The sequence below is a fragment of the Lepidochelys kempii genome, chromosome 23 (assembly GCF_965140265.1).
Source record: "Lepidochelys kempii isolate rLepKem1 chromosome 23, rLepKem1.hap2, whole genome shotgun sequence".
Classification (NCBI taxonomy): Eukaryota; Metazoa; Chordata; order Testudines; family Cheloniidae; genus Lepidochelys; species Lepidochelys kempii.
In genome coordinates this window covers 11,498,414-11,515,824 of record NC_133278.1, presented here as the reverse complement: position 1 = coordinate 11,515,824, position 17,411 = coordinate 11,498,414, and the positions used below count along the sequence as shown (strand labels likewise).

At 55.7% G+C, this 17,411-nt stretch overlaps 2 protein-coding genes across 6 annotated transcripts in view; one reads left to right on the top strand and one right to left on the bottom strand.

Annotated features, from left to right (window-relative positions):
• The window catches only part of LOC140901855 (uncharacterized), a 355,192-nt gene that overhangs the window by 39,536 nt on the left and 298,245 nt on the right, over window positions 1–17,411 (bottom strand). The window lies entirely within an intron of this gene.
• Window positions 241–11,565, top strand: LOC140902260 (uncharacterized). 5 transcript variants are annotated; one of them, XR_012156026.1, is made up of 5 exons: window positions 241–438; window positions 4,453–4,531; window positions 5,649–5,787; window positions 6,799–8,166; window positions 10,871–11,565. XR_012156026.1 is itself a non-coding variant. In XM_073322168.1 (4 exons), exon 4 carries the CDS (start codon window positions 6,863–6,865, stop codon window positions 7,526–7,528), a length of 666 nt encoding a protein of 221 aa, XP_073178269.1. In that variant the 5' UTR covers window positions 241–438; window positions 4,456–4,531; window positions 5,649–5,787; window positions 6,799–6,862; the 3' UTR covers window positions 7,529–10,248. The 5 variants fall into 5 exon arrangements, 4 of the variants coding, with proteins under 4 accessions (XP_073178269.1, XP_073178268.1, XP_073178270.1 ...); XM_073322168.1 differs by lacking the exon at window positions 10,871–11,565 and having other exon boundaries at window positions 4,456–4,531; window positions 6,799–10,248; XM_073322167.1 differs by lacking the exon at window positions 10,871–11,565 and having other exon boundaries at window positions 6,799–10,248.

Below are 17,411 nucleotides of genomic sequence, written 5' to 3'. Positions count from 1 at the left end.
CTCAAGAGCAAAACGGTTTGACCCCACAGGACATTTCTCCACCCGAAGTCAAAGGGAAAAAATATTTTTTCTCCTTCCAACTTTTCAAGACACTAAACATTTCAGCTATTTTCAACTTGAAATGACCCCCCCCTCCCCAATCGCCCCCCACTTTGGGGAATCAGCCAGGGACCGGAAACTCCGTGCTGTGCCCAGCTCTGCTCAGCCCCCAGGGGGCCCCGGGCGCTGCCCTTCGGGTCCTCCAGGGGCGCCCTGCGGAACCCAGGCGTCCGGGGCAGGGGGAGGCTGGGGGGATGTCTGCCTGCCGTCTGGCGGGGGAAGGGTTAACAACCATCGAGCTGGCAGCCGCTGCTGTGCAGAGCGGAGCCGGGGCTGGGGAAGGAGAGACCGAGAGAGGGGCCCGGGCACCTTCCTGCGCCCAGCCCAGCGTGTGCACCGGTGAGAGCGGGTGGGGGCGGCTGGGCTGCAGCTCGGGGGGTCTGGGGGCCACAGCAGCTGGGGGAGGGAAAGAGCTGCAGCTGGGGAGGGAGGAGGAGGGCAGGGAGCTGGGATCTGCAGCTGGGGAGCAGGGGGGCTGGGAGCTGCAGCTGGGGAGGAGGGGGGCAGGGAGCTGGGATCTGCAGCTGCGGGTGAGAGCTGCAGCTGGGGAGGAGGGGGGCTGGGGTGAGAGCTGCAGCTGGGGAGGAGGGGGCAGGGAGCTGGGGGTGAGAGCTGCAGCTGGGGAGGAGGGGGGCAGGGAGCTGTAGCTGGGGAGGAGGGGACAGGGAGCTGGGATCTGCAGCTGGGGAGCAGGGGGGCTGGGGGTGAGAGCTGCAGCTGGGGAGGAGGGGGGCTGGGGTGAGAGCTGCAGCTGGGGAGGAGGGGGCAGGGAGCTGGGGGTGAGAGCTGCAGCTGGGGAGGAGGGGGGCAGGGAGCTGTAGCTGGGGAGTAGGGGACAGGGAGCTGGGATCTGCAGCTGGGGAGCAGGGGGGCTGGGGGTGAGAGCTGCAGCTGGGGAGGAGGGGGGCTGGGGTGAGAGCTGCAGCTGGGGAGGAGGGGGCAGGGAGCTGGGATCTGCAGCTGGGGAGCAGGGGGGCTGGGGGTGAGAGCTGCAGCTGGGGAGGAGGGGGCAGGGAGCTGGGATCTGCAGCTGGGGAGCAGGGGGGCTGGGGGTGAGAGCTGCAGCTGGGGAGGAGGGGGGCAGGGAGCTGGGATCTGCAGCTGGGGAGGAGGGGGCTGGGGGTGAGAGCTGCAGCTGGGGAGGAGGGGGGCAGGGAGCTGGGATCTGCAGCTGGGGAGGAGGGGGCTGGGGGTGAGAGCTGCAGCTGGGGAGGAGGGGGGCAGGGAGCTGGGATCTGCAGCTGGGGAGGAGGGGGCTGGGGGTGAGAGCTGCAGCTGGGGAGGAGGGGGGCAGGGAGCTGGGAGCTGCAGCTGGGGGTGAGAGCTGCAGCTGGGGAGGAGGGGGGCTGGGGGTGAGAGCTGTAGCTGGGGAGGAGGGGGGCTGGGACCTGAAGATGGGGGGAAGAGGGGCTGCAGGGAAGAGGGTGGAACTAGTGCTGGGAAGGGAAGGGGGGCCGGCGGCTGAGGTTGAGAAGGGGCAGGGAGCTGCAGTTGGGGAGGGGCACTGGGGGGCTGGGATCTGGGGGACATGGGGGTTGGGAGCTGGTGGTGGGGAGGTTGGGAGCTGGGGGTGGGAAAAGGGGCTGCAGGGAAGGGGCTGGGGCTGGTGAGGGGAGGGGGCTGGGAATTGGGGTGGAAGGAAGGGGGAAGCTGGGGTTGGCAGCTGGAGGTGGGGGGCTGGGATCTTTGGCGGGGGGAGAAGGCTGAAGGGGGGAGGGGCCTGGGGCCAGCCAGCAGCTCTCAAAGCTCTTTACTGAGGAGCTCAGTATCATTAGCCCCATTCTACAGATGGGGAAACTGATGCACAGAGTGGGGCTGTGACTGGCCCCGGTCACCCAGCAGGCCAGTAGCAAAGAACCCAAAGATCTCCTGAGTTCCAGCCCAATGCTTTATTCCCCCTGCAGCTCCCCCAAACAAGCAAAACACACAAATGGGAACTGAGATTTTTTTTAAAAGTTTTAAAAATAAACAAATGAAAGCCAAGCTTCTCCCACAATCTCCAGTAGAGCTAGGGAAGTGGTATTGCCATTATACAAGGCACTGGTGAGCCCTCACCTGGAATTCTCTGTGCAGTTCTGGTCTCCCATGTTTCAGAAAGATGATTTCAAGCTGAAACAGGTTCAGAGAAGGGCTACTACTAGGATGATCGGAGGAATGGAGAACCCACCTTATGAGAGAAGATTTAATGAGCTTAGCTTGTTTAGCCTGACCGAAAGAAGACTGAAGGGAGATATGATTCCTCTCTATAAATAAATCAGAGGGATAAGCACCAGGGAGGGAGAGGAGTTATTTAAATCAAGCACCAATGTGGACACAAGAAAAAATGGATGTAAACTGGCCATAAACAGGTTTAGGCTTGAAATTAGATGAAGCTTTCTAGCCATCGGAGGAGTGAAGTTCTGGGACAATCTTCCAAGAGGAGCAGAGGGGCAAAAAACTGAAATGGCTTCAAGACTGAACTTGATAAGTTTATAGAGGTGTGGTATGATCGGACTGCCTACGACTGATCTGTGACTGCTAGTAGCAAATATTTCCAACGGCCAATGATGGGACACTAGATGGGGAGAACTCTGACTTAATGCAGAGAATTCTTTCCCAGCTGTCTGACTGGTGGGTCTTGCCCACATGCTCGGGGTCCAACTGATCAGCGTATTTGGGGTCAGGAAGGAATTTTCCCCTGGGTCAGATTTGCAGAGACCATGGGGGGGTTTTCGCCTTCCTCTGCAGCGTGGGGCACGGGTCACCTGCAGGTTTAAACTAGTGTAAATTGTGGCGTCTCTGTAATGTGAAGTCTTTAAATCAGGAGGGGGCTCTTTAAATTATGATTTCGGGACTTCTGTAACTCAGCCAGAGGTGAGGGGTCTATTACAAGAGTGGCTGGGTGAGGTTCTGTGGCCTGCGATGTGCAGGAGGTCAGACTAGATGATCATGATGGTCCCTTCTGGCCTTAAAGTCTATGAGACTCTGGGAGCTGTCAAATTAACATGCTATTTTTTTTTGATGAGATTAAAAGTTTGGTTGATAAAGGTAATAGTGTTGCCGTAATAGACTTAGACTTGTGCAAAGTGTTTGACTTGGTACTGCATAACATTTTGATTTAAAAACTAGAACAATATAAATTTAATGTGGCCCACATTAAATGGAGTAAAAACTGGCTAACTGATAGGTCTAAAAAATGTAACTCTAAATGGGGAATCATCATTTGGGGGATATGTGTCCAGGGGGTCCCACAGGGATCTGTTCTTGGCCCTACGTTATTTAACATCTTTATCAGTGTCTAGAAGAAAACATAAAATCATCACAGATAAAGCTTGCAGATGACCCAAAAATTGGGGGAGTGGTAAATAATGAAGAGGATGGGTCACTGACAGTGTTCCCTCTAATTTTTCCCACCCATGTATGGAATGAATTTTGTTATGTGCACCAATATGGAGGTGACGTGTGACACTCATTTGGCAGGGGTGGGGCTGAGGGGTTTGGAGTGTGGGAGGGGGCTCAAGACTGGGGCAGAAGGTTGGCGTGCAGGGGGCGAGGGCTCCGGCTGGGGGTGCGGGCTCTGGGGTGGGGCCAGGGATGAAGGATTTGGGATGTAGGAGGGGGCTCTAGGCTGGGGGGCGAGGTCAAGGAGTTTGGATTGTGGAAGGGGGCTCCAGGCTGGGGCAGGGATTTGGGGTGTGAGAAGGGGAGAGAATGATGCCTCCGTCTGGGGGTGCAGGCTCTGGGATGGGGCCAGGAATGAGGGGTTTGGGGTACAGGCTGTCCCAGGGCTACAGTGGGGAGAGAGAACTGCCCCCAGCTCTCTCTCCCTGCAGCAGTATCTGGGCTGGGTGGGAGAGGCACCTCTCCCCACCACGGCAGGTCCCGGCTGGGGCTGGGTTGGGGCCAGGGAAGGGGTGCATCCCCTAGCCATGGCAGATCCATGGCTGGGTTGGGGCTGGGGGAGGGGGAACTTAGGTCGCTGATATAGAACAATCTGGATTGCTTGGTAAACTGGGCTCAAGCAAACAATATGCATTTTAGTACAGCTACATTTAAAATGTATCCATCTAGGAAAACAGAATGCAGGCCATACTTACAGGGTAGGGAACTCTACCCTGGGGAGCAGGGACTCCGAAAAAGATTTGTCCAACTTTGATTTTGAAAACGTTCATTTTTGCTCTGACCAGAAACTCTCTTTCTCCCACCCAACTTTTCAAAATTGCCAGCTAACCAAAAACTCCATTATTTGCCCTGTTCTAGTCCCGTCCCATCCCCAAATAGCTCTAGATTGGCTGGATCCCTGAAGCAGAGAGTGTAGAACCATCCTAGGAGCTGTCACGGAACACCTGACCTTACTCTAATCCTTTCCCTCAGTAGGATTTTCTGTTGTGAGCTCCTGCGGATGTGACCACAGTCGGGCCTGGAGGAAAGGACAACACCGAAGAGAAACCAGGTGAGCAGGGAGTTAGACCAGCTGGGAACCCTGCAGGGGGGCACGGGAGTCCCAGCAAAGCCGCCCAGAGCCCCTCTAGCAAGTAACTAGAGTTCAGTGACATTTTTTGAGTGGAACATTTTTTTCAGCAAAAAACGCAGATTCAGTGAGGCCAAAAACGCTTCCCGAATTCATGTCTGATTTATCAGATTGTTGGTCACGGGGGGGAGGGGTGTGGGAATAAACAACAAAAATTCCCCAAAAGTCCAAAGTTTCCTTATGACATTTTCTATATGAATTGCTGGCTGAAATGACTTTTCGGTTAGGATCTGCCTTCTATTTTATTTTTAAAAGACAAATGCATTTTTTTAAAAAATCTTGAAAGTGACTCAAAATGTTTTGGATTGACGGAAAGATTTCACTTGACCCAAAACAATGATTGTTTCGATTTCTAAAAGATTCACCAACATTTAAAAAAACATTTTGGGGTTGACCCAAAAATGATTTGTTTTTCCCCAATTTTTTTGGAACTGCCAGTCAACCGAAGTTTCACACAGCTGATTGTCAAGGTGGGAATGTGTGGGGTGCTGGTTCCTGTGCTGTCACCCATCCAAGCAGAAACTAGGCAAGGAGCAGACCAGAGCAGGACAGGAAGAAGGCTGGGAGGCAAGGCTGGGAGGCAAGGCTGGGGCAGGAGCAGTCACAGTGGCGGGCATAAGCGTTAAGCAGCCAGCAACCTGCTGCTGAGCTTCAAAGCAAGGGCCCACTGGCTCCACATCAGCCAGTCAGGCCAGCCGGCCACCAAGCAGCTCTGCTGGCACTCAGATGTACTCGTGAGACAGCCTGGAGACAGCTGATTCCAGGCTCAGCTGCTGGGCCTTGCTCCTATATTAATAATAATGCCCAGTGCTTTCCATCCATAGAGTTCAAAGCCCTTGACGATGGAGCTCAGTAGTGTAATCCCCATTGTACAAGTGGGGAAACTGAGGCAAGGAGCAGGATGGTCGCCCAGGAGGCCAGAGCCGGGAATAGAAGCCAGGTGCCCTGAGTCTCAGTGCTCTATCTGCTAGGCCACGCTGCCTCTCACCAGAAATGGGGCAGCAGGAGCAACTCACGGCTAGATTCTCTGTCCTCACAGGAAGCAGGGAAGAAAGAAGGGGATCCCTGAAGCTGCCTGGGAGGAGCCAAAGGGAACAGTCCTGGTAGCGAAGCCAGGCTGCACACAGTATTCTTGTCAGCAAGTTAAAGAAGTATGGGCTGGATGAATGCACTATAAGGTGGGTAGAAAGTTGGCTAGATTGTCGGGCTCAACGGGTAGTGATCAATGGCTCCATGTCTAGTTGGCAGCCGGCTTCATAAATGATCTGGAGGATGGTGTGGATTGCACTCTCAGCAAATTTGCGGATGATACTAAACTGGGAGGAGTGGTAGATACGCTGGAGGGGAGGGATAGGATACAGAGGGACCTAGACAAATTGGAGGATTGGGCCAAAAGAAATCTGATGAGGTTCAATAAGGATAAGTGCAGGGTCTTGCACTTAGGACGGAAGAACCCAATGCACAGCTACAGACTAGGGACTGAATGGCTAGGCAGCAGTTCTGCGGAAAAGGACCTGGGGTGACAGTGGACGAGAAGCTGGATATGAGTCAGCAGTGTGCCCTTGTTGCCAAGAAGACCAATGGCATTTTGGGATGTATAAGTAGGGGCATAGCGAGCAGATCGAGGGACGTGATCGTTCCCCTCTATTCGACATTGGTGAGGCCTCATCTGGAGTACTGTGTCCCGTTTTGGGCCCCACACTACAAGAAGGATGTGGAGAAATTGGAAAGAGTCCAGCGAAGGGCAACAAAAATGATTAGGGGTCTGGAACACATGACTTATGAGGAGAGGCTGAGGGAACTGGGATTGTTTAGTCTGCGGAAGAGAAGAATGAGGGGGGATTTGATAGCTGCTTTCAACTACCTGAGAGGTGGTTCCAGAGAGGATGGTTCTAGACTATTCTCAGTGGTAGCTGATGACAGAACAAGGAGTAATGGTCTCAAGTTGCAGTGGGGGAGGTTTAGGTTGGATATTAGGAAAAACTTTTTCACTAGGAGGGTGGTGAAACACTGGAATGCGTTGCCTAGGGAGGTGGTAGAATCTCCTTCCTTAGAAGTTTTTAAAGTCAGGCTTGACAAAGCCCTGGCTGGGATGATTGAATTGGGGATGGGTCCTGCTTTTGAGCAGGGGGTTGGACTAGATGACCTCCTGAGGTCCCTTCCAACCCTGATATTCTATGATTCTATAGGCTCGTTGGAGGATTGGCCACGCCCATAACCCCAGGCTGCTGGAGCCCCGCACCGGCCACGCCCATGGGTGAGAAGGCCAACACGTGCCCGTACTGTGGCAAGGGCTTCCGGCGCAGCTCCCACCTGACCCGGCATCTGGGCACCCACTCAGGCGGAGAGCAGCGCTCCTATTCCTGCAACCACCGTGGCAAGGGCCCGGCCCTGGCTCCGCCACCAGCGGGCGAGCGCCCCTACACCTGCACCCACTGCGGGAAAGCCTTTGGGCGCAGCGCCCACCTGGCCCGGCACCAGGAGACCCACTCTGGCGAACGCCCCTACAAGTGCACCTACTGCGGGAAAGCTTTCGGGCGCAACGCCCACCTGACCCGGCACCATGGCACCCATACTGGCGAGCGTCCCTACCAGTGCGGCATATGTGGCAGGGCCTTCACCCGCGACGCTCACTTGACCCGGCACCAGCTCGTCCACACCGGCGAGAAGCCATTCCAGTGTGGCGTCTGTGGCAAAGCCTTCACCCGCAGCGCCCACCTGGCCCGGCACCAGGGCACCCACACGGGCGAGAAGCCCTTTGAGTGCGGGGTCTGCGGCAAAGCCTTCACCCGCGACGCCCACTTGGCCCGACACCGGGCCACTCACACCGGCGAGCGCCCCTACAAGTGCGCCGACTGCGGGAAGGGCTTCGGAGCCACCTCCCACCTCCTCCGCCACCAGAGGACCCACCAGGAGTAGCTGCCCTGGCGTGGAGCGTGGGAACCAAGGGGCAGTGGTTCCCACACCCCCCAGTGCCCTCCTCCATCATCGGAGGAGAGGACATGGGAATCGCGGGCACCAGTTCCCACACTGCCACCTTGTGGGGTGTCTCTCCCGTATGGGGAACTGAGGGGGTGTCAGCTGTCACGCCCGCTCCTGCTGGGGCACTCCTCGCCCATGGGGGGTGTGGGACTCAGGGAGTGCCAGCTCCTATGCCACCTCTTCCCAGAGTGCGCCATCTTCCGGGGAGGGCGTGGGAACCAAGGGGGCACCAATTCCCACACTGCCACCCTCTGGGGTGCTCGTCCCCTGGAGGGAGAGCTGGTGCCCCCACTGACACACACTGACATGCTCCTACCCCCCTGGGCTAGGGTTGGGAACCGAGAGGGGGGCAGCATTCCCTGTGCCCACATCCAAGCTGCTGCAACGACCGTACAGGAGGATCTGACCCAGAGTTGGGTTCCGGGCATCCTTGGGGCATGGATGGTAATGTGGGCCCCCTGGGGAGCACACAGTATCACCGGCCCCGCAGCCAGATTGCCCTGCGAACGGACAATGATCCAGCCCTATCTAAAACCTCGTCCGGACAGAGAGATTGACTGAAACTGCAGCCCCAGGTGGGTGCACTCTTCCGAGGGAAAAGGGACTCAATCCCAGGACAATCACTCTGCCCCCAAAGCAACCCCCCTGCCCAGCCCTGGTGGCAGGCTCAGATGCCTTCTGCTCTGCCAGGCCGGTCACAGGCGCTAGCCCCCTCAGCCCTTGCCAGGCTTGGCCTCACCCCTTCCCAGCAGGGCGAGCCAGCCCCAGGGTGCTGGCCCTTAGAGGAGCAGGCCAGCCTGGTCCAGGGAGTGAATCCAGAATAGCTCTGTCAGACGGCACTAGCCAGCGTGGAGAAGTTAGTCTGGAACAGCCAGGCCAGGCTGCTTCCCTCAGTGTAGACATGGTGTGAGAGCGCGCACAGGCAGCGTGCCAAGACAAGAACAGCATGTGTGTGTGTGTGAGAGAGAAACCTTTTGTGCCTCTGTGTGTGTGTGAGAGAGAGAGAAACCTCCTTGTGTGTGAGTGTGTGTGTGTGAGTAACCTCCTTGTGTGTCCGTGTGTGTGTGAAACCTCATGTGGATGTCCGTCCATTCATGTGTGTGAAATGTCATGTGTGAAACTTCCTCCCACTTATCCATGAGTGCATGTGCGATAAACCCCCTTATGTGTGTATATCCGTGTGTGCGTGGAACTCTGCCAGAGGATGTTGAGAAGGCCAAGACTATAACAGGGTTAAAAAAAGAGCTAGATACATTCATGGAGGATAGGTCCATCAATGGCTATTAGCCAGGATGGGCAGGGATGGTGTCCTGAGCCTCTGTTTGCCAGAAGCTGGGAATGGGTGACGGGATGGATCACTTGATGATTCCCTGTTCTGTTCGTTCCCTCTGGGGCACCTGGCATAGATCACTGTCAGGAGACAGGATACTGGGCTAGATGAACCTTTGGTCCGAACCAGCATGGCCATTCTTATGTGTGTGTGAAACCTCCTGGAGTATGTGTGAGAGACTTCCTGCCATGTGTGCAGGTGTGAAACCTCCATGTGTGTGCATGTGTATGTGAAGCCGCTTCTCCTGTGTGTGTGAAACTTCCTATGTGCATGTGTCTGTATGAAACCTTGTGTGTGTGTGTGTGTGTGTGTGTGTGTGAAACCTCCTCCTGTGTGTGTGTGAAATAGGGTTGCCAATTTTGGCTGGACATATTCCTGGAGGTTTCATCACATGACATAATCTTTAATTAAAGATTGATCTTTAATTTCTGGATACTCCAGGACAGTCCTGAAGGATTGGCAACCCTAGAGTCAAACGTGTGTGTGTGTGAGAGAGAGCGAAACCTCCTTGTGTGTGTGTGAGAGAGAATCCTCGTGCGCGTGTGTGAAAGAGAACCCTCCTGTGTGTGCATGTGAGAGAGAACGCTCCTCGTGCATGTGTGTGTATGTGAGAGAGACAGAGATACAAACACAGACACACACATGTGAGGGAGGAGGTTTTGTTCCCGAACCTTGGAAGAGGGGTGCACTTGCTGTGGGACCAGCAGGTCTCTGTGGGGTTGTCAGAGGAGCACAGAGGCTGCAGAAGGATATTTCTGGCCTCTACCCCATCTCCGCATGGAGGCTGTGTGCACACTGCACTGTAAACCTGGGTCTGGAGGAGCTGGGCCTGTGCACTCTGTGTGTCCAAGCCCACACCGTCTGCGTTGTAAACCTGAGTTTACAAATGCTGGCCCCGATCCCCCAGCTGGGCTAGCATGTCCACACTGCACTGCGTGGCCCTTCTGCCTTGGGGCTGCAGCTTGAGCTGTATCCACACTGCAAGATGCTGGGGCTAAGACCCGCGTCGCAGCAGGACTCGGGCTGGGACCCCCCCCACCCCAGCAGGGCCCTGAGTGCTTGCTGAACCAAGTCAGACCAACATGTGTGTGGACGGCAGGGGGGCCTGGGGCTCAAACCTGAGTCAGAGCCAGGCTTAGTGTGCAGTGTAGACACACCCTGAGGGAGCTGGCCATTTTCCCTCAGTCAAAATGGCTGCTCTCTCCTGTTTTGGGGGGGCGGCCACGAATGAAACCAGCCTGTGCTGTAGAGCGTGCCCCCCTACAACAACCCATTGAGGGGGCCAGGGGCAGGAAACAAGGGCAGGGGGATGTGGAGGGCAGAAAGGTTGAAGGGTCACAAGGATGGGGGGGGGCAGGGATGTGGGGTATAGAGGGCAGGAGGGGGTTGCAGGGAAATGTGGAGAGCTGAGAGGTCAGAGGTGCAGGTGGGGGCAGCAGGGAGGCTGGGGGCAGCCTGAAGGACAGGAGGGAGATCACAGGGGCAGGAGGAGGATGGGAGGGGGCTGGAAGAGGGGTAGGAGGAAAGGTTGAGGCAGGGCGTGAGGGGACATGGGGCAGGAGGGGGACAGGGAGATATGGAGATGTAGGGGCAGGAGGCAGGGCTCAGAGGGAGATGGGGGTGGGTGGCAGAGAGGCTGAGGAACCACTCAGGGTCAGATGAGGGGCAGGAGAGTGAGGGGAGTCCGGGGGGGCAGGAAGGAACAAGTGGAGGGTTGGAAAGGAAAAAGCAGGGAAACCAGGGGCAGATAGCAGAGAGGTTGGGCGGTGTGGGGAGAGAGGCAGCCCCCAGCCCTAGGGGGTGGGGTGCATTCCAGGCTGAACCCCAGATGCTCTCACACCCGTAGGGAGCTGGCACTTTCCCCAACCAAGCTCAGAACCACAAGGTGGGTCCCGTCCCCCCTGACCATGCCCCCTAATTATTATTCGTTGACAAATCTGATTTTTCAGACAGGTACCGGAGCTTGGCCCCTCAGGGCTGGCAGCGTCTCCAGCCACAGGTCACCTTCCAGCAGCTCCCAGCCGCCTCTTCCTGGGGGTGCGATTGTGGCCAGTCCCCGATGTGCCACTCAACAAGGGGACAGCTGGCACGCCCACAGGGCCATGCAGTGGGGTAGAATTGGCATCCCAAGTGGCTTGGCCCTGACCTCGTGGGACTGTCCCAGGAGCCTTTGGGCCCCATAGAGAGCTGTGCTCACTGTGTCTTGGGGCTGTTGTGGCCTCCTCTCTGATGGATGCCGCACAGGGGATACTTGGGTTCGCTCCCGGTCGCTGTCGCCTCTCTCCTTACAACAAGGCACCTGCTCCACTGGGCACAGAGAGCAAGGAGGTGCCGATCTCTGAGGATGGGCTGCGTCACACTGCCGTGGCGCGGGGACATGCTGGGGCAGGGTGGGGGAGACGTGCAGAGCCAGGTACTTTACCACATTTGTCTTCGGTAGATTGTATTGTTAGTGGCCCCACTCCAGTGCCAGAGGCACAGTGGGCAACTGGCTGAAATGGGAGTGGCCTCCTAGTGCTCCCTCCGTTTCCCACACCCGCCCCCCGTTTTCCTAGCACTGTGTTTTTCAGGGGTTATCCTCTATTTTCTAATCGTGCTAACGATGTCTGTCTCGATCTGAAATAAATGCTCTTTGCCCAACCCACCTCTTAGCCCCTTCGTCTTTCCCACGGACCCCAGGCCAGATGCCCTACAAGCATCACTCCACGGAGCTCCTCCAGCAGAGCTGATGGCCGAAACCCCTCCATGCTACAGCACCAGAGCTGCTGAGAAATCCAGCAGGCTGGCTGGGGAACGGGGGATTTCCCTAAGGCGGAGGTGAGGTGCCGCAGATGCCAATGGATGGTGGTGTCTCCAGTCCAATTTCGTGGACATGGATTGGGGGGTGGAGTGGGGATGAACTCCCCACTGCTACTAGCCTGGCTGGTTCTGCTCTCTCCTCCCCATTCCACAACTAGCCCATCTTGAAAGCAACTTGAGAGGGTTTGCATGTGGATAGGGGGTGTCAGGGCAGCCAGTTGGCTGTCCTAGTTTGGAGCAGGAGCAGCCTGGAAGAGCTACCAAGGTCCAGGGAACATTTCCCCCCTCACGCCCCTGCTAAGTGACCCTGGGTTGATGGTGGAGCCTATCTGAGAAGGAACAGGCAGGGCTGGTATAAAGCCAGGAAGCTGCCAGCAGAAACAGGCTGCAGGGAAAGCAGGCTGCAGTCACCCCATGGGAGTTGGGAGCTTGAGTTGGACACCCATGGCTGGGCCAGAACAGCAAGAAAGAGAGACATAGGAAGGAGCACTGTGAAATAGCAGTGGGGTCTGGGAGTGAGCAGACCAGGGTTGCTGGATAGAGGGTCCCTGGGCTGGACCCTGGAGTAATGCATGGGCCCGGGTTCCCCTGCCCTCTAATGGGAAAGGGGCATAGTCTTAGGTTAGAGAGCAGCCTGGAAAGGCAGCTGGATAGTTGGTCTGGAGAGATTTTGCTACCCTGGAAGAGGGAAAACACAGTAGCCCGGAAGGCCAAGCCCCAGGGAGGCCAAGCCCCCAAATCTCAGCACGACACAGGGCCCAGCAAGGCCAGGGGCAAAGTCTGCAGGGCCTGGCTGCCCCCGCATGGGCAGGAGGGACCCCCAGCATGGCCAATCCCCCCACAGCCTCAGCCCTGTGACCCGGATATGGAGCAGTTCACAGAGCTCATGGCTCAGGCTCTCGACAGCCTCAGGCAGCATCGCTGTGTTGGTCACACTTGGGAAGATTCCCCTCTTCCCCCACACAGTGTTGTGCTCAGGCTCTCTGCAGGCCCAGGCAGTGCCAGTGCATTGGCTCACTTTGTGTAGGTTTCCTTCCCAGCCTTAACAAGAGGTAAAGATTGACACCCCGACTCCAACTCAAAGAAAGCTGAGCCGCTGGAGAGCAATGGGGAGCCCTGTCCAACCTGCTCACCCCACTGACCCCGTGGCTTTGGGGAAACCTTGAGATTATGTGTGTCAAGAGGTATTGGGGATCAGCCATCTGGTTTCGCAGGATCTGGGGTGGGGGGCTCTGGCAGAGGCAGGGAAATCACCCTGTCTCCCCTCCCCTGCCCTGGCAGCTGGGGACAGAATTATAACCCACCCCCCAGCCCATCAGTTCAGCTCTTCACCTTTCCCTAGAAGCTTTTGTGGGCTGGACTTCACTAAGTTGCCCTCTGTTTGGTGCCAGTAGCTGGCACCCGGCTAGGGTCTCCCCAGGACCAGATGGAGGGCCCCTCCCCCACCTCACTGCCACAGGACAGGTTCCGCAGCACCCCGCTCTGCCCAGCCTGGCCCTGGCCTATCTTTGCTGCCAGCTGCCATTGCAAGCTCCCGGCTGAGGCTATGGGGCACCGGATATTTCCCCGAAGGCCTTTGCCCAGGGGAGCTCCTGCCCCGGTTCAAAGCCAGGAGTTGGAGGGCGTCTTTTTAGATGGCCCGAGATGAATCCCGGTGCTCAGTTACATGTAAGACCCAGCCCAGCCTGGGGGCAGGGAGTTGGCGGAACTGGATTGACCCCTGTAATTTGATCCATTGCCTGGACCCAGCATAGGGGATGGGCCGGGGTGGGGGAGCTCCTTATGGCCCCAGGCAGCCGGGCATAAGGTAGTACAAGCAGGCGGGCTCTTAGCTCAGGATGGGGGTGGGGGTGCAACAGCATATTAAAGCTCCCCCATCCCTGGGCCAAGCATAGCTTGGAATCGGGCCCCTCATCTCCAGCCGGCCTAGGCCAGGACCCACCTCGTAGATCTGAGTCCCAGAACCCTGCTGGCCCCCAGTGACAAGAAAGGGCCTCTGGGCTTTTCAACCTGGCCTCCAATGGCCGGGTGATCACCCCAACTATATCAAGCCCAGGTCGGGGGGGACGGGGAAGGGTGCAGGAGAGAACGGATGGGTGATCCAGTGGGGCTGAGGTGGTGGCAGTGGAGTTGGAGGGCATGTGCTGGGGAGTGGGTGGGTTTGGGGCTGGGTGGGTTTGGAGAGAGGTGGGCAGCCAAGCTGGGACCTGGGCAGGCAGGGGCAGAGCTGGTCACACTCAACGCAAAGTCTGGGGGGCAGCAGAAGTGATCTCAGCCCCATCCTCCCCAGCACTATAGGCAATCCACCCCCCAGCTCGGAGCAGTACGGAGGCCATGACACACAGCTCAGCTCAGTGCTCATGTGGGGCCATAAGCCCCTTCACCCACCCTGGCTTGCCTGGGGGGAGGCCACAGACAGTCAGGTGATGGAAGGGGGGGCAAGGACAGAGAAGGACAGGGAGGAGTCGTAGATTGACGGAGCTGGGAGGAAGCAAAACGGGGCCTCCCCCCACATCCATCACCAGGGTGGGGAGGGGGCAGCATCGCTTCAGGGCGAAGCTTGTGGGGCATTTACCTCTGGGCCTTCTGCCAGCGCCTGTTCATGGCCCATCTCCCAAGGGCCTCAGAGCTGAAACAAGAGCTTCCGAGTCCCAGCCCCCTCCCCCCACTTGCTCTAACCACTAGATCCCATTCCCCTCCCAGAGCCAGGGAGAGAACCCAGGAGTCCTGGCTTCCAGCCCCTTCCCTGTTCAAACCACTGAGCGTGTCAGGGCTCTGTGCTTGGCTGAGTCACCTCTCTATCTATCCATCCCCATACACCCCATATAATCTATCTATCTATCTATGTATCTGCAGTCTGTTTCAGAATCAAAGCTCACTCCCTCCCCACTGGTCTCCAGTTCACCTGACTCTGGCAGCTCTGGCCTCCAGGTCCTTATCTCTGGGCAAGGGAGGGAATTTCTGGGGTTAGAGAGACGTCCTCAGGAAGGAGACTCCCCGTCCCCACAGCCTGCAGGAGAAGGGATCCCCCCCAATCCCCTGGGGCCTGTCAGGGCCCTCGGGCTGGGGGCACAGGGGATCCCTATGGGGGGCAGTTACCGCTCATCGCAGACCTTTCTCCCAATTTCCCCACACTGCAAGGCCCCATGTCTCCAAGTGAGGTGAAACTTGGGGGTACGCAAGACAAATCAGACTCCTGACAGGGGTACAGTAGCCTGGAAAGATTGAGAGCCACTGTCCTAGAGCAAGGAGCTCAGAGGCCAGACATCCAGCCGGGCCAGGTCTCAGCAGGGGCTTTCGCAGACAGTGGCAGGAAGCCCAGCCTGACAGGAACGGGACTGATCTCCATGGACTCCGGGGCAGGATTCTACCCAGGTAGCAGCCAGAGACCTGACCCCAAGAGTCGAGAGAACCCTGGTGAAGAGTCTGGACGCAGGCAAGCTGTGGACTCAGACGAGGGACAGATGTAATGAGACTGGCTTGCTCTCCCAGCTGGGATGCTGGGAGGCAGCTTTTGCTGATATTTTCTGTTGGCCTTTTCCATTAATAAATGAGCCCTTCCACAGCAGGGTGCTCTTTAATACCAGAAAGCCTGCTTGGATCTTTATATATGCCAAGTGGGGGGGAAATCGAGCCAGACTCACCTGCAGCACCATGCCTGCCCACAAGGGGGCGCATGAAAGGATCAGAGACCCAGAAGACAAGGTTTCCGTGAAAAGAAAAGGAGGACTTGTGGCACCTTAGAGACTAACCAATTTATTTGAGCATGAGCTTTCGTGAGCTACAGTGCCACAAGTACTCCTTTTCTTTTTGCAAAGACAGACTAACACGGCTGCTACTCTGAAAGGTTTCCGTGGTTCATTTCAGGCTTTCTGTCCAGAGCCAGGGAAGATATTAGCTGTTACAAGCCTCAACTATCTGCAGTCACTGTGGCTAGTTCTCTGAAAACATCTCCTTTCAATGTGCAGCAGCAGTCAGAAACCTAACAGAGTGTAAGGAACCATTAGGAAAGGGGTAGATGGTAAGACAGAAAATGTCATAATGCCACTATATAAATCCATGGTACGACTACATCATGAATACTGCGTGCAGATGTGGTCGCCCCATCTCAAAAAAGATATATTGGAACTGGAAAAGGTACAGAGAAGGGCAACAAAAATGATTAGGGCATGGAAAGGCTTACGTATGAGGAGAGATTTATAAGACTGAGACTGCTCAGCTTGGAAAAGAGATGACTATGAGGGGATATGATCAAGGTCTATAAAATCATGACTGGTGTGAAGAAAGTGAATAAGGAAGTGTTATTTACTCCTTCTCCTAACACAAGAACTAAGAGTCACCTGATGAAATTAATAGGCAGCAGGTTTAAAACAAACACAAGGAAGTATTTCTTCACCCAACGCACAGGCAACCTGTGGAACTCCTTGCCTGGGGATGTTGTGAAGGCCAAAAATATAATGGGGTTAAAAAATAAATTAGATAAGTTCATGGAGGATAGGTCCATCAGTGGCTATTAGCCAAGCTGGTCAGGGATGGAACCCCATGCTGACTGCCAGAAGTAGGGTGACCAGATGTCCCATTTTTAAAGGGACAGTCCCGTTTTTGGGGACTTTTTTTTATATAGGCGTCTATTACCCCCATCCCATTTTTTAACAGTTGCTCTCTGGTCACCCTAGCCAGAAGCAAGGCATGGACAACAGGGGATGGATCACTCAATAATCACCCTATTCTGTTGAGTCCCTGTGAAGCAGCTGGCATTGCCCCTGTCAGAAGGCAGGATACTGGGCTGGAAGGATCATTGGTCTGACCCAGTATGGCTGCTCTTATATACTTATGCAGCAGACATCAAGCAGAGGATTTTCACAAGGAACTTCAACACATCAACCAAACAGGATTCCTTTCTTAGATTCATAGATTCCCAGGCCAGAAGGGACCACTGTGATTATCTAGTCCAGGGTCTTCCAGGGGGTACATCAACCCATCTAGATATTTGCCTCGTTTTACAACAGGCCACATAAAAAGCCCTAGCAAAGTCAGGACAAACTAACATTTCATACAGACAATTTGTCAGTACTAGTGAGCTGTGACACATTTGTATTTTTATGTCTGATTTTGGAAGCAAGTAGTTTTTAAGGGAGGTGAAACTTGGGGGTACACAAGACCAATCAGCCTCCTGAAAGGGGTCCAGTAGCTGGGAAAGGTCGAGCACCACTGATCTAGTTTTATCCTCTGTATAACAGAGACCTGAGAACCTCCCACAATGTGGTCTTCATCCAGTGCAAGAACTTGTGGTTGAAAGACATCCAGTCTTGAGTTAAAGATTTCAAGGGCTGGCGAATCCACCAATTCCCTTTGTGTGACAGATAATTGCCTTTTGCAGATAGACACATCCAAATGGACACTTGTAGGCGCTAGACCTCGGTATTTGATACCGAAATGGTTGTTCATGTAATTATTATAATTTATTCTGATGTTAGGCCATTCCAAACATGGCAGAGCCTTCATTTTAAGAGATACTTACAATTATTTTTATATCAACAATGCTTGGAAGATATAACTGCCACGGACTCACAGGTTGTGCTCACTTTTGGCCCGTACAGTCCCTGGGGGGAACCCCCTTCAGTGTGACAGCCCTTCTCAGGGGTCCACTCTCTCTCGGGGGTTAAGCCCCTCCACCTCCTGGAACCGCAC

What these genes read in the sequence shown, in the direction of transcription:
- LOC140902260 (XM_073322168.1), top strand. Translation starts at nt 6,863, where the DNA reads ATGGGTGAGAAGGCCAACACGTGCCCGTACTGTGGCAAGGGCTTCCGG.